Source organism: Penicillium vulpinum (genome assembly GCF_028829585.1).
Source record: "Penicillium vulpinum strain IBT 29486 chromosome Unknown utg000003l_segment0_segment0, whole genome shotgun sequence".
NCBI classification, from domain to species: Eukaryota; Fungi; Ascomycota; class Eurotiomycetes; order Eurotiales; family Aspergillaceae; genus Penicillium; species Penicillium vulpinum.
This window is the reverse complement of record NW_026643243.1, coordinates 8171628-8185568: the sequence shown is the minus strand read 5'-3', so window position 1 is coordinate 8185568 and position 13941 is coordinate 8171628. Positions and strand designations below refer to the sequence as shown.

At 47.9% G+C, this 13941-nt stretch overlaps 7 protein-coding genes across 7 annotated transcripts; 3 read left to right on the top strand and 4 right to left on the bottom strand.

The window, feature by feature from the left end:
• Positions 1-83: 83 nt before the first annotated feature.
• On the top strand, positions 84-1053 carry N7479_008129 (oxidase ustYa family protein; the record flags this gene model as incomplete). The annotated part of the gene is made up of 4 exons (XM_057255823.1): positions 84-351; positions 406-528; positions 584-720; positions 784-1053. The coding sequence occupies 4 exons, from the start codon at positions 84-86 to the stop codon at positions 1051-1053; spliced, it is 798 nt and encodes a 265-aa protein (XP_057109685.1).
• Positions 1054-2477: 1424 nt separating this feature from the next.
• Positions 2478-3438, bottom strand: N7479_008128 (oxidase ustYa family protein; the record flags this gene model as incomplete). The annotated part of the gene is made up of 3 exons (XM_057255822.1): positions 2478-2932; positions 2997-3122; positions 3390-3438. The coding sequence occupies 3 exons, from the start codon at positions 3436-3438 to the stop codon at positions 2478-2480; spliced, it is 630 nt and encodes a 209-aa protein (XP_057109684.1).
• A 1584-nt stretch (positions 3439-5022) lies between these two features.
• On the bottom strand, positions 5023-5700 carry N7479_008127 (mitochondrial fission 1 protein; the record flags this gene model as incomplete). The annotated part of the gene is made up of 4 exons (XM_057255821.1): positions 5023-5352; positions 5433-5526; positions 5605-5623; positions 5685-5700. The coding sequence occupies 4 exons, from the start codon at positions 5698-5700 to the stop codon at positions 5023-5025; spliced, it is 459 nt and encodes a 152-aa protein (XP_057109683.1).
• A 251-nt stretch (positions 5701-5951) lies between these two features.
• N7479_008126 (kinetochore Spc24 family protein) lies at positions 5952-6667 on the top strand (the record flags this gene model as incomplete). The annotated part of the gene is made up of 3 exons (XM_057255820.1): positions 5952-5978; positions 6039-6436; positions 6490-6667. 3 exons carry the CDS (start codon positions 5952-5954, stop codon positions 6665-6667), a joined length of 603 nt encoding a protein of 200 aa, XP_057109682.1.
• Positions 6668-6868: 201 nt separating this feature from the next.
• N7479_008125 (uncharacterized protein) lies at positions 6869-7843 on the bottom strand (the record flags this gene model as incomplete). The annotated part of the gene is made up of 1 exon (XM_057255819.1): positions 6869-7843. One exon carries the CDS (start codon positions 7841-7843, stop codon positions 6869-6871), a length of 975 nt encoding a protein of 324 aa, XP_057109681.1.
• Positions 7844-7986: 143 nt separating this feature from the next.
• N7479_008124 (med21 domain-containing protein) lies at positions 7987-8646 on the top strand (the record flags this gene model as incomplete). The annotated part of the gene is made up of 2 exons (XM_057255818.1): positions 7987-8028; positions 8089-8646. The coding sequence occupies 2 exons, from the start codon at positions 7987-7989 to the stop codon at positions 8644-8646; spliced, it is 600 nt and encodes a 199-aa protein (XP_057109680.1).
• A 1251-nt stretch (positions 8647-9897) lies between these two features.
• N7479_008123 (DEAD/DEAH box helicase) lies at positions 9898-13766 on the bottom strand (the record flags this gene model as incomplete). Its single annotated transcript, XM_057255817.1, has 2 exons — positions 9898-12674; positions 12740-13766. 2 exons carry the CDS (start codon positions 13764-13766, stop codon positions 9898-9900), a joined length of 3804 nt encoding a protein of 1267 aa, XP_057109679.1.
• Between the last annotated feature and the right edge of the window lie 175 nt (positions 13767-13941).

Here is a 13941-nt window from a genome sequence, read left to right as displayed (position 1 = left end):
ATCTCACATCCCGATATCCTTTCATCCCCTTTGCCCGTCCTTGACTTTTCATCCAAGAATTTGCACTTGTCATTTTCAGCACCATGGAGCCTAAACAGGTGACATATCACCCTCTCATGTCTGAGTCGCGAGACTCTGAATCCATCACAGAGCACGACCAGGAAGACACTTCGCATGATGGGTACATCATTCCGCGACATCAACGTTTCCGTGGCTGGGTGCGTCACATCGCTAATCCAGTGCTTATTGCTCTGATTGCACTATGTTTATTAGTGTGCGCACTCATCGTTGCCGTCTTGACAAAGCTCAATCCTAGTGACTTACAATGCACGAAACAACTTTCATCTTGGTGTAAGTACAATATATCTTTACAGGGCTTTGAATACGAGCTTAATTCCAACACAGCACCCGCACTCGATGCGGTCGAGTATATCGAGTACGACTTTGATGGGGCATTCAATGCCACCAGTATCTACCGTGGGCCTCCAACTGAAGAGAGAGAGTCTGCTTGGTTTAATTTAACGTATAGTAAGAGATACTATTCTATTCCTGAATACTTTTTCATTTATCTAACTCCTCTCAGAGCACGGTGTCGAAATCCCTCCGGACAAACTTAGTACGCTGAACAAGACTGAGGAGGATCACCTACAACACGTTCCTTCTGATGTTGGCCCTGGATACACTGGGCTGCTGGAAGTATTCCATCAACTACATTGCTTGGTAAGGATGCCATATTGGTTTCTCTAGGACCTGTAAAAGCTAAGACCAACTTTCTGACCACAGAATATCGTGCGTATGTACACATGGTGGCAGGCAGGTAAATATGACGAGCCCCCAGAGGGGTTGGTGAGAAATGAGCTCAAGAACCGTATCCATGTCGACCATTGCATTGAGTCCCTGCGAGCTACCCTCATGTGTTCCAGCGATGTCTCATTGTTATACGTGCAGGTGGGAGGGGCAGCCGGCCTGCGGGCAGACTTTGCTTCTCACCATAAGTGCAGGGATTTCAGGAAGATAGAACGGTGGATAGATGAGAATTGGACGGTTGTCTAAGCAGCCAATGCCCGATAGGGGCAGCCGGGGAAAACCGCTCGCCTCGCTGGCAGCGGTGGCAGAGACAAAGGGGCTTGAGCCTCGTAGTAGATATATGTATTGATTAGAATCTGATATTTACATGGAATGAAACCAGAATATCAGCTCTCTAGCTAAACTGTTAATCTGTAGAAGCGATCTATAGATGTCTCAGTACAGACCCAATTATAGATACCTAGGTATGCTTCTAGGGTTTTGAACATGTTATAAAACCGTACACAATAATGCATAAATCAAATATGTACATATGGCTGGCGTTTCAACACACATGCTAGTGGCTGCGGTACGCCAATGAAGAGCAACGTTTGGAATCTTGGGAGACAGACTCCGACAGACAAGACTTGATTTGGCCCGCCGGGTGTGAGGTTTTAGCCCCGAGATATATCCGCAGGTATATTTCCTCCGCATATTGCGGGAAACACTGATCAGGTTTCAGATTTAGGGGTCTTATATGTTGTGCGTCAGCACTAGCTTACCCCAGGGCTTTAAGGCCGATATCTATTTAGTCTTACCCGCGCCAGTGGGCTGTGATCCACTATGAGTTCGTATTCAAGAAAATTAACAGACTGATTCTGCAATGGGCCTATATTTGACTGAAGGGAGAGAAAAGTGCAAGAGCAATATGGCCTCTGGATGGCTCCCCGGTATGAAGCCTTCGACTAGACTCCAATAATAAATTTGAGGACAACAGGAAAAGCTGCCGGTACCCTCTCACAGGGCTTTACTTGTTCGAGATTTGGGGCGAAGGCGCAATGTCTTACTACCCTAGTAATTCGGAGTAAACTCCCTGTTGTGGGGTTTTAAGCAATCCGCGGAACTAGATGTGATGCAAGATTATGGTGGTAGTGAGCACTCTTGTCTGGTTATTGTTTCCTTGATAACGAGCGGAACTACAAAGTATCGAAACTGCGCTGATCCTAAAACTATGCATTTGGTCAGATGCGGTACATCATGTGCCACTCCAAATAGCCGGGGATTTCCCCACAGGTCCTCTACGGGTTCTTATCTATTGCTTAGCCCATCTTATTTTTGAGGATTCTAACCTCAATTAGCCATGTCTGCATTTCCGGTCGGGTTGGCGTCCCACCGGAGCTCCTTTGGAGTCCCACTAGAGTCCTCTCGTCGCCTGAAGTGACTCTCATCCTGATCGGCATGACAAGACTTACACGCGTCATTTAGTTCCCCATTGCCCAAATTAAAGCAAATCCTATCTTCAGACCTTGTCTAAATCAGGCTGCACTACCCCGCAGCGGCTGCACGGGCATGAATCTATACATTGTTTTAGCGTAGATGGCGCTGTGGATACAAAAAGGGTCCGGGTGTACCTCATATATTCCTTGCTAACGGAAATTAAAGTGATTTATATTTTGGGGTCACTGGGCTAACTAGGTAGGATTACCCTTTTGAAGCCAGGGCGGCATTACCCCGTTGGTATTAACCCAGTCTAATAGACGATCAAACTTCCTGCACTTATGAAACGCCTGGAAGTCTTCCCTGGCAGGCACCTTCGAGCCAGGCTCTGCCTCTTTCTCGTAAAGCAGATAGGGCGTAACGTCAGCATTACACATGAGTGCAAGTCTGACAGTCTCAGTACAATGATCCACATGTGCACGCACAACCAGAGGTGAATTATACTTGAAGAGACTGGGAAGTAATTCCTCGGGGTATGAATCACGCCATGCATACTGTCGCAGAACATTGAGACAATGAAGATGATGGAAGACTTCGATGCCGGCTAAATAACCATGCGCAGAAGAGTTTGAGGACGCGGGCAAAAACCCTTGCTCGGCACTCCGGTTAAGGGAAGGCAGGCGTTCAGGTGGGATGACAACACTAGGCACTAATTATCAATAAATCAGCCTAGAACTCCGATAGAGGATCGCCTGGGACAAAACAGTGCCTACCTTCGACAATACTCTTCCATTTTGCTTCGATTTGCTTTGAAGGAGTGCCCGTGAAGCCTGAGCTCTCCATTGAGAACGTGTCGGTCCAGTCATGCTCTTCATATTCGACTGCTTCAAGCAATGGTGCTTTACACAAAAGTCAGAGTTAGAAAACCTAACGTGTAGATGAGGTGTGCATATTGGGACGGGGACAATTATCAAGATACATACACCAGATGCTGAGCTGCGCAGCACATTCCCTGTCTGATGACTTCCACCTTTGAGTGGCTAGTATCATTATACTCCCCGATAGAAACATCAGAACACAGACTAAGCTCCATGCCATTTGGATGAAGTGGCCGCCACGGTAAGAAATAGTTCTCCCCCCAAGGTCAGAGAACCTATCAGACTCACCCGAGTTGTCGTCATTGCTCACCCCAGAGTACGCATGAGACCCTTTCATTGTTGTGGGTTGATGGGCAAATAATAGAAAAATAGATATCTTGACTGATTACTTCTTTTGTCTGCTTACCAGGTTGACCAAAACAATAGTCCAGCCATTTCTAGGGCTATCCACGCTAGCTATATAGGACTCGTGATCTAATGAAGGAGGGGGCAGCTGTGCAGGATAAGCACTCTCTGGGCTGAAAAGGGATATGCATCTCAGTCTCGGAGTGTGACCAAGTTTTTAGTGACATGATAAGCGACTGGGAAGCGGTATTATGATAATATACCCCGGTAGAATGAAGTACTCTCTGCAAATAGCAATGGTACACTAAATTTCAGTAAATTATCCATTTAGGTACTTCGTACATATTCCCAGGATGAAATGTTTCTTTGACTGGTTCACTTAGTAGGGTAACATCACGGCAAAGTGGCAAGGATATACGGTCTTTTTTTTATCTTCCACGAATAACCACCTTTTTCTAAAAAAAGATAAAAAGGAAAGCTCGCTGCTGGGCATCGGCTGTCAACACAGAACAGAAAACAAGGGAACAGAGCTCTTATTTAACCAACTCGTAAATTATTTGTGCCTAGCATTCTGTGCCTGTGCCTGTGCCCACCTTCTTCTGACCGGATAGCCGCAGTCTAATCCAATTGATCCTTTACCTGGCATGGAATTTTCAAGATGCGTGGGTGATGTTTCCGTTGGCTCTGCAGTCAAAGATCGCCGTGGAGGCGTTGATTTTGCGCTGAAGTTCGAAAAACTCTTTCCCTCAATACTGCCTCCCACTATATTTATTGCAGACGTAACCAGTCCCGAGAGGTATTTCCTTCTTTTGTAGAACAACGGGCGGCGCAGCCTTCTAATTTATTAAACCTGTGTATTTTCCTCAGGTCACTTAGTCCCTACTAAGCATTGAAGTATCTTAGCTAATATACTTTAGCAACCATAAGCAAGGGAATTTCACAGGTAGGGGTAATGTACATACATATTAGTCTTATAAAAATCTAGGTCTTTAATCTAGTGAGATGCTCGAGTAATCGGCATTGCTTTATAGGTGCCGTTATACTTGATTTGAAATACCTAGCGTAGAGAGAGGGGTCTTCGGCCTTTTCTACTAGATCTACTAGGGATCATAGGATTATATGCTACATGCGATATTATATATAGCTAATGGGATACCTCCTTAGATGTGTGTTGTAGCAACTAGCTATTTGCCTTAACGTAGGCTATAGCTTCCTTCTAGCTACTGGGTTTGAAACCTATATTTAGACTTAAATTTAAGAGAATGTGACGAAATGACTTTGCTACTCAAACCTGGGAGTATGCAGCATGAGATGAATTTTGGGTCATGTACGATTGGCAGGTATGTATCATACCACCGCCCTACTGGTGGCTGAAAAAGAGAGAGACAGAGATAGAAATAGAGAGAGAGTAGAGACAAAGAGATAACGCCCTCGGATGCTCCGACAATAAAAGAAATCGCCAACGGCCAAGATACCAGATCCCACACGAAAAATATACATAGGTGGTCATACTTTAGATAGACACCCCTTTCGGCTGTCAAAGCCTTTGCAGGCCATGCCAATCCTAAACAGGTGTTTACCGTCTTCTGGCCCCCTTGATCACTAGACTACCAACCACACCCGCGACGAGAGCCAAGCCGCCCACAATCGCGACGCCTACCAGGCCCTCCTTGGCAACTTTATCATCGATAAGTGATCCAAGGCTGGCAGCTTGGAGGTTTGCGGGCTCCTTCTCCAGGAGCAAATCGTTGTATCGGCGGGCTTCGCCATAGTTCCCTAGCTTGAAGTTGCCAAGGGCGAGATAATAGAGACACTCGCGTCGCCGCTCTGGGGCTCCGCGGAAGATCTCTGAAAGCAGGCGAACACCTTCTTGCTGCTCTGAACGGATGTTCGATTTGATCAGACCCTAAAGTTAATACCACCCCCGCATAGGCGGGGAGTACCGGTTAGCGCAGGCACACCTGCTCAAGTCTAGATAAACCATACCCATGCGTAGTTGAACTTGGTCTGGATTCCGACATAGTCGCCTTCTTTCTCGTATTGCGCTCTTAGGACCTGTAGCTCGGCGGGTTTCAAGGGACTGTGTCAATAGTAGTCAAGTCAGTTCTTACGGTTCCGAGATTTCCTTTCGCTGCAGTTTTTTTGGCGGAAAACAAACCTTTCCGCATCGGCGGCATCTGGCGGGGCAAAGCAAGTTAGTTTTCAAACACCAGGCATCAGTCGGAATAAACCACCTACATGGAAGGTTGGACATGGCGAAACGGGGAGTTGGTGGGTTTTAAATAGATGACCAGAACAATGGTTTCAATGATTCAATAACAGTTTGTCAAAAGTAGGAGTGTTGGTTGCGTTAGGTGAGAAGGCAAAGCCGAGGATGGAGAAATCACAAGCGCAACGTCACTTTGCGGAGGAGCAACATATGTGGCGGTGCTGTGGCTGTTGCTGCCGCAACAAACCACAACAACCGGGCGGCTTTCCACCTCGACATCTGTAACCACCGACATCATGTTGCTCGACGAGGACCCTGGAACTGTATGCGCTACTCTCTTCGCTCTCGTAATCTAGAGTTAAGGAATTTGCTGACGATTTCAGCTCATCCACCACACTATTGGCAACTTTAATATCCATCCCGATAAACAAGCCATCACACGCATCAATGACTCGCTCTCAACCCTCCAGCAATCGCGCGACCTGCGCATTCGTGAGGCCGAGTCGGCCATGCGGAAACTTTCGCGCCACCTGAATTCCCTATCTACACAACACGAAGAAGCCGTGGCGGTGCACGACTCGGGCAAACACGCGGCGGAGATTGTGGAGTTGGACACCAAGAAGTTCCGCATTGCCAAGGCAGCATCGGAGCTAGAGATTGAAAGTGAGCGCCTGGAGAGCGAGTTGGAGATGCTTAAGGAAAGACTAGTCGACCTAGAGTCCCAAGGTCTTGAGGGCGACGAAGCAACACGGCGCGAGCGCGAGGCTGATGATGCGACCATGTGCGTGCCTGTGTTCCGGTGTTGGATTGATACTCTTGCTAATACATATCTAGCCTGCGGCTCAAGATCTTCCGTTCGCTCGGTGTTGATATCGAGCCTGATGAGGCGGGCAACTTCAACCGAGCAGTCATTCGCAATAGCCGCAAGGGTGATGTTCATGTCGTCAATATCGACCCAAAATTCTCCCGCCTCTTCTACGCAAACTACTTTTGGTCAACGATGCAAGGATGATCCTGATGAGGGATGGTTTTGTGGGCGTCTGTGCTCTCTGGCGTTTTCTTCTTTTTGGAGGCTGGAAGCCGTGTTTTTATATTACTGTTGGTGTTTCTATACCCTTGGATTATTTTCTATCATGAGTCATACAATTCTTCTTCATACACTCCAGTCATATGGGCTGTCTGTACATATTATGTTTTTCAGGTAATATAGCCTTTAGTCGGATGCTTGCTGCTGTGCTAGGCGCTCTTGTAAAGCTTGAATGACCTTCTTCCGGTCTGTGTCCGATATCATCCTATCAAGCAATCGAGTAGAGATGTCATGAGTTAGGACTCTTTCTACAGTATCCAGCAGCTCCTCTTTCTGGGTTTCCGACAAATCCATACCCCAGGATGCTACCCATTGCTCGGCAAAATCGATAAGCTTTTGCTCCACCTGGTCCATATCCGGGATATCACATCCATCCCACGTCAACAACATTTCCTTTGTAATTGAGCCCGACTCTGCATTTTCTGTGGTTCCATATCGTGTTTCCACGCCTAGAGGGCCAACCCCAAGTTCCTCTGCACGGGCATTCCAAAGCGCCTGCTTCAAGGTTCCGTCCCTTTCGATCATCATCCAGAATAGTGGATATGCGCTCCGAGCTAGCGTATCACGAACACCTTTTGTTGCCTCGCGCGGGCTCACCAGCACGCCAACCGTCTCGGCCGTGCGCCACCCGACAGGTGCCTGGCGGAAGGTTCCCTCTAATTCGCGGACAACATTAGGACCTAGTTTGGCTTTGAGTGATTTGCATTGAACTAGTACGCGGAGTGCGCGCTCTCGCTCCCGCTCCGGGAGGTGCCAAGTGCCAACGAGATCAATGCCGGCGTCGTCACGACCGCCAATGCGGTCGAGGCTTAGCGCATAGCGACGTAGGGTTTGGAGAACAGTATATTCATAGTGTGTTCCGACATATACCGTGCTAGTCTCTGGAAGGGAAATATGCTCCGCGTATGAAAGAAATGTCGTCAGGTCATTGTGATGTTGTGAGGGCGGAGATGGGGCCAAGGGGAGTTTGAAAAGCCGCCGGGCGAATGGTGTCAGCTCATGATGAACTTGGGAACTAGAAAAACAGCGACAGATACTTGTTCTGAGTATCAAGGGAGAGTATCCGGCAACAAGGCCATGGCGTAGCCGCAACAGGCGCATTGAGTGATGTGAGGAAGAAAAGCCTCCTCACCGCATTGGAGCTTCTCTCCGCATTTGCTCCGCTTCTTTCACTCGACCAGACATTCTGAGTTTATTTCTTAAGCTACTCTAAGCCTCCTTGATTTTCTTTTCGAATCGCTACCATGGCTGACATCCTTACGCAGCTCCAGACTTGCCTGGATCAGGTAAAATTCCCTTCTGTAGAACCTACATTCAAACCCTTGCTCATCATGCGGACCAAATAGCTCGCAACACAATTCTACGCAACACTTGGCTATCTCACAACATACCACGACAATGCCCCCACGATACCACCGCCGAATGTACCCGATGCAGTACCGGCCCTAGCCAAGATGACCAAGAACTCATCATCACCACCGGTCCCAGCAGCGATCGCAAACAGAGTGGGGGGTGCAGCCACCGTTGCAGGAAATGCATCACCACCGCTTGCGCCTCCTCAACAACCTGGCGCTGCGCCAGCAGCAGCAGCAGAAGGTGGAGATCCTAACCTCCCTCCTGCACCGGACTCACCCAGCACATTTGCGAGTCGGCAGCGGGAGCTTGCGCGCGATCTCATTATCAAGGAACAGCAGATTGAGTATCTCATCTCTGTGCTTCCTGGGATTGGCGCTTCTGAGGCTGAGCAAGAGGCTAGAATCCGGGAACTAGAGACGGAACTCAGAGACGTTGAAAAGGAGCGCGCCGCGAAAGTCCGGGAGTTGAAGAAGTTGAGGAATCGGCTGGATGATGTTCTCGGCGCTGTGGCTGTGGGTATCCATGGGGATGGGTATCCTCCAAAGTGAGTCTAACTGTTCTTAGGAAATACGATTTACCTGCACTTTGGGAGTTACGAAGCAGATAGGACTGGCGCGGGTTTTCATTTTCCTGGCTGTATTTTCGGCGTTATGTGATGGAGAGTCTTTTACCGATTGCACATGAAAATCTCACGAATACTACATGGCACAAAGCCGGTTTGTACAGAATCTAGCTACCAAGAAGTTATTAACATGGATATTGACTTTCTAATTGTCTCTCGATTTGAACTGATATATATGGTAACTAGAAATGACATATTCATACAAGTCCCCTTTGAGTGCTGACTTTGACTACATGGGCGAGTCATATTAACCGTTGATTTATTAGAAGTATCCTTCGATATCAATGGACTTCGCTGGTATCTTCTGTTGAACCCCCATTTTTACGGCTAAAAAGAAGGTGAAAGCGACCCCAAAGGACTTGTCAAAATTTGATAAGTAGTATATTGGGAACAAGATTTGTCGTGAATAGCATTTATGGGCATGGATAGGTGTCTTGTTCCTGACACATTAAGCGCTGGTTAAAGCGCACGTACTAATACGTTCACTTTTATTGGATCTAGGAGGCAAGCAGTCACCAGCCGGAAGTTCATTATATGTTTGATTTGATGAGGTTAAAACGGCGCATCTTCCGTCTAGGGACTTAGCACTGGAGTGATAATAGCCATAGATTCTCAACAAGTGTGTGAGATTGACAGGGCCAAAGAAAAAGAACTAACAAGGAAGGGTCTGACTATTAACAGTCGACGCCAATATTGACCGGTAGATATTAATTTGTAGAGACATACGAAGAGCTTAAACGATTCTATTCTACTCAAGGATCATGTTACGATGACTGCTATACTCTCTTTCTGGAAGTAAAATAGGAAGTATGCATAATCTAGTTCATGTGTGAATATACTAAAACACTATTAATAAATAGCACACGAAAATAAAAGACCTTCTATGGTTAAAGCAAGCAAACCCGTGTATAAACGTGCCTATAAACTGTGCTTTAAAAAAAGGATACAAAGAGAACGCCCGGTATATGGTCACAAGGAGAATCAAAGATATAATAATAGATACTAACGCCTTCTCCTTTCCTGGGTATCATGAAACGAAACCAGCGAGCCACCGGCATTGGGGCAGAAAAAAAAATCAAATGGGAACGGAAACGAAAAATCAAAAACGAAAAATCAAATGGGGAACTGAAGGGGGAAAGCACACATCCAGAGCTGGGACGAGAAAAGATAAGAGGATCTACTTGAAAAGACTGCGGTATTCACGCATGCGAGCCTCCTGGCTCTCTCGCTTGTCTTGCTTGACGCGATTCAGGCTCGTGTCGGCCATCTCTTGCTTCTTCTTGGCGAGTTGCATTATCTTTTCCTCAATGCTGCCCTTCATGACGAATTGATAGGTTTGCACAGGTCGAGTTTGCCCAAGACGATGAACGCGGTCAATCGCTTGAGCAACAGCGGCGGGGTTGTACTGGGGCTCCATGATAAAAACACGCGAGGCAGAGGTCAGATTCAGGGCCACACCGCCGGCACCAATGGTTGCGAGAAGAACTTTGATATTGTCATCCTTTGCAAATTCCTCAAGTGCCTTTGTGCGCGCTGCAAGGGTCATGGTACCATCAAGTCGAGTATACCCATCAAGCCCATTGTTTTTCAAGGCGATTTCAATGAGATCCAGGTGCGAGGTCCACGCAGAGAACACAACACTCTTGATAGGCGACTCGCCTTCGAGCTTCTTGCTGTCTTCAACACTTTCCTTCAGGTAGTTGAGCAGTGCAGTGGTTTTGGTGTGGGGTCCTTCGTATTCACCCAAGTTCTTGCCCAGCTTCCGGGTTTGCCGATCGCTTTCCTTTTGGGCCTCGTATTCTTCAAATCCAGCCGGCGTGATGGTCGAGTATTTCAAGACAATCCATCCTTCGCACCTAGGGCAACGGATCTGGGCATCGGGACACGAATCGTATGCATGTTTCCAGCCTGAGAAGCAACCAGGGCAGAAAATATCGAGACATGGTAGGACAATGGCCATTGGAGAGTCACGGTCAACAGCTCCCACTGAATTCAGAGGTTCATCGAGTTCTCGATTGCAATTGCCACACCGGGGGGCTGAGGTCTGCTGCATGAGATCGAACATTTCATATGCCTTCTTGTCTATGGCTGCCGGATTTTTCTCCGGTTCGCCTTCCTCCAAGTCAATCGCGTCGTGCACAGATAACCCCTTGGCTCTCTCTCGGTCTGTAATGTCAAGAAGCTCTTTCCCGTGTGCGCTGACTTGGCGGAGAATCATCATAGCCTTCAGAACATGGTGATACATACGACCACCCATCTTGCGTCTGTCCTCACCAGCAATGACACTCATCATCACATTTGATTCCGCTTTGAAGAAGTCATGCAACTGCTGTTCTTTCTCAGTGAATTCTAGTGTGACGATATGGTCTTCCCTGGGTGGCAGATTGATTTTGTCCTTGACTCTGCGCAAGGTAAATGAATCAACCAGAACTCGCAACCTGGCAAGTACATTGGGGTCGCCATTTTTGACCGGGCTAGATACATGCTGGGAGAATTGGCTTCGTTGATCGTAAGGCGCGATCCGTAAAAACTTGGTCACAGACAGGAGATCTTCCATGCGATTCTGAATTGGTGTTCCAGTAACCGACCACCGACGCTCGGAGTGGAGCCCGAGAATCGCCTTGGTCTGTGCCGCATTTTGTTCTCTGATGATGTGAGCTTCGTCAAGAACAATCCGGAACATGTTCATTTTTATCAAAGGGCTGAGTTTTCCACTCTTGGCGCCACGCCCCGAGATCTCACTAAGAATGGTACTGTAAGTCGTGATAACGATATCGAACTCGGCAAGTTCATTGAAATCACTGGTACGCGATGGACCGTGAAAGACATAATAGCTGATGGAGCGTGGCTTGAGATGGTCCTTGATTTGGGTAACCCAGTTGCTCACTGCACTCAACGGGACAACTAGTAGTGTTGTCCGTGTGTTGCGAATTCCTGGAACTCGGCGAACAAGGGCGGGATCAGGAGCCATCTCAGTCCAGTCATCAGCTAACCCAAGGGATGATGTGATTAATGAAAGAACACTCAGAGTCTTACCCAGGCCCATCATGTCAGCCAACAAACCGCCTAGCGACTCCTCGGGTTTTTGCTCTGAAATCATCCCAGTGATGATCTCGCGGTACTGTGTCTTCCCACTAGGTGTACGTTCCATTCGCCACAAGGAATTGTTGTCTTCTTCCTTCTGGCCAAATTTGCGTGGTTTTTCTTTCTCCGTCATAAACCACAGGGCTTGCTTTTGGTGATGGAGCATTGGTGTCATGATATGAGAAGACGGCTCCATTGTCGGAATGTTCGCGTTGGCGAGTTGATCGAACATCTTCATGACTGCATCGTTGGCCTCTTCAGCAGTTCGCGCTTCATATCTGATAGTTGAACCTGGACGAGAACGCCCAGCGTTGGCGGCGGCGTTGGCGGCGGCAAGCTGGCGCCGGAGCTCTGCGTGTGGATTGAACACAGTAGTTCCTTTGTCCACGGAATTTGGAGTCCCTAACCAGATATTGCGGTGAGAGAGAAATTTGCCAACAGCCTCTGCCTGCTTTCGTTCGCCGTATATATTGAGGCTTGCACGCCATATCGCCGAGGTAGGAGCCCAAATTTCTTCATTTGGCGACGTTCTCCGGAAATCCAATAAGGCTGTTACATCGATAGGTATTTCAGAGTCCATGAGTGGAGACAGTCCTTGTGCCGTTTTAGGGTCAATTGTACCGAAGACTTTGCCGTGAGGGTCAGCCACGTCGATCTGAAAATTGCCATTCACGGGCTGGCGTTGCAAGTCTAATTTAATAGACGGCCAAGCGTGTGAGAAGTCGTTGAAAACAGTGTGTCCTGGTCTGGGAACTAGATGGGCCATGACCATTGCGTTTTCAACTTTTCCGAAGCAAACACGCTGGGTGCTGAGATCTGTTGAACCAGTGCATAGGACTTCGTCATCATCCTTGGGCGTGTTCATAAGGTCTAGAATAATATTAGTTGAATTCCAAAAAAACCAGGGGAAATAGGAGAAAGAAAATATCTCATACCAGCTGTCAAATCCACTACCTCGGGTGTAGTGGAAATTGGAGTTGATTTCACGTCCTCCTCTTTCATCCACTTCCCAAGCCCGCTATTTCCAGAGATTGAGACCGGTGCTGTCGTCATGTTCGGCTTTTCTTCCACGTCGTGCTCAGTCTTCATTTTCTTCGTCGGCTGATTCTTCCGTTTTTCAACGCCATAGACATTTTCGATCAAATTAGGGCGATAGATGGTCCCTTCGTCATCACTCATCTCGCGGTGACTTCTTTTCGCGTCGCTTTCGTTGTCTTCGTCGTGGGTGGAGCTGAACTGCACTGTCAGACCGGGTTCTGACTTCATAGCTGGGGTCGAAGCTCCCGATGCCACACTTGGGGAGGCGCGAATAGCGGGTTGATGAAATCGTGTAGCAGCTGCAGTGCCTGCAGGAGCCATGGGAGAGGCAGGAGATGAACCATTTCCCCGCTGTTTTCCTGGACCTTCCAAAAGTGAGCCTTGGGAATGCATGGGGCCGAGAAGCATGGGGTCTATCAGGGGAGAAGTAACAGGTAAAAATATATTTCCAGAAGAAATAATCGAAGAGGGACCAAGTGAATTGGGAGCACAAGGGGGAAACGAGTCGGCAGGGCCAAGAGACTTGCTATGCATAACCGAAGTATCCACCTGAGGGGCAGAAGGGACACAATGTTCTGTTGGATGTATCATGTCCGTAGACATGGACTGGGTATCCATCTGGGTGCCCAGATGGACAGAAGCTCCAGGTGAGTCAAGGTCTCTAGGCATGGCTGAAGTATCCGTTGTGTTCACACAAAGAAGTGTGGAGACATGAGGAGAAGCACCAAGGGAATCAGGGGAAGCAATTGCAGAAGAACAAGCCATAGGCCTAGATTGGTCCGAGGGTAACTGGCAAGGCATAGCGACAGCATCCATGGGGGTTGAATCACTCGCTGGGGAAGAAGAAAAGGAAGGATTACCGTTGCCTTGAGCTTGTCTTTTAGAGCCCTTTGGATTCAGGAGCATTGCGGCATGAGATGCCATGATGTCTCAATTGTTGTCAAGAAGCCCAAGATAAGGTTTGGTCGGATTCAAGTTCGCGCGGTGCTGTGAAAGCAAAGTGATAAAAGTCAGTGGATGAGAGAGCAAACAGTGCTGGTATTTTGGCTTCACTTGCTGTGAATAGAAAGACAAGATCCAGTTCCTTCAGGCAGGCAAG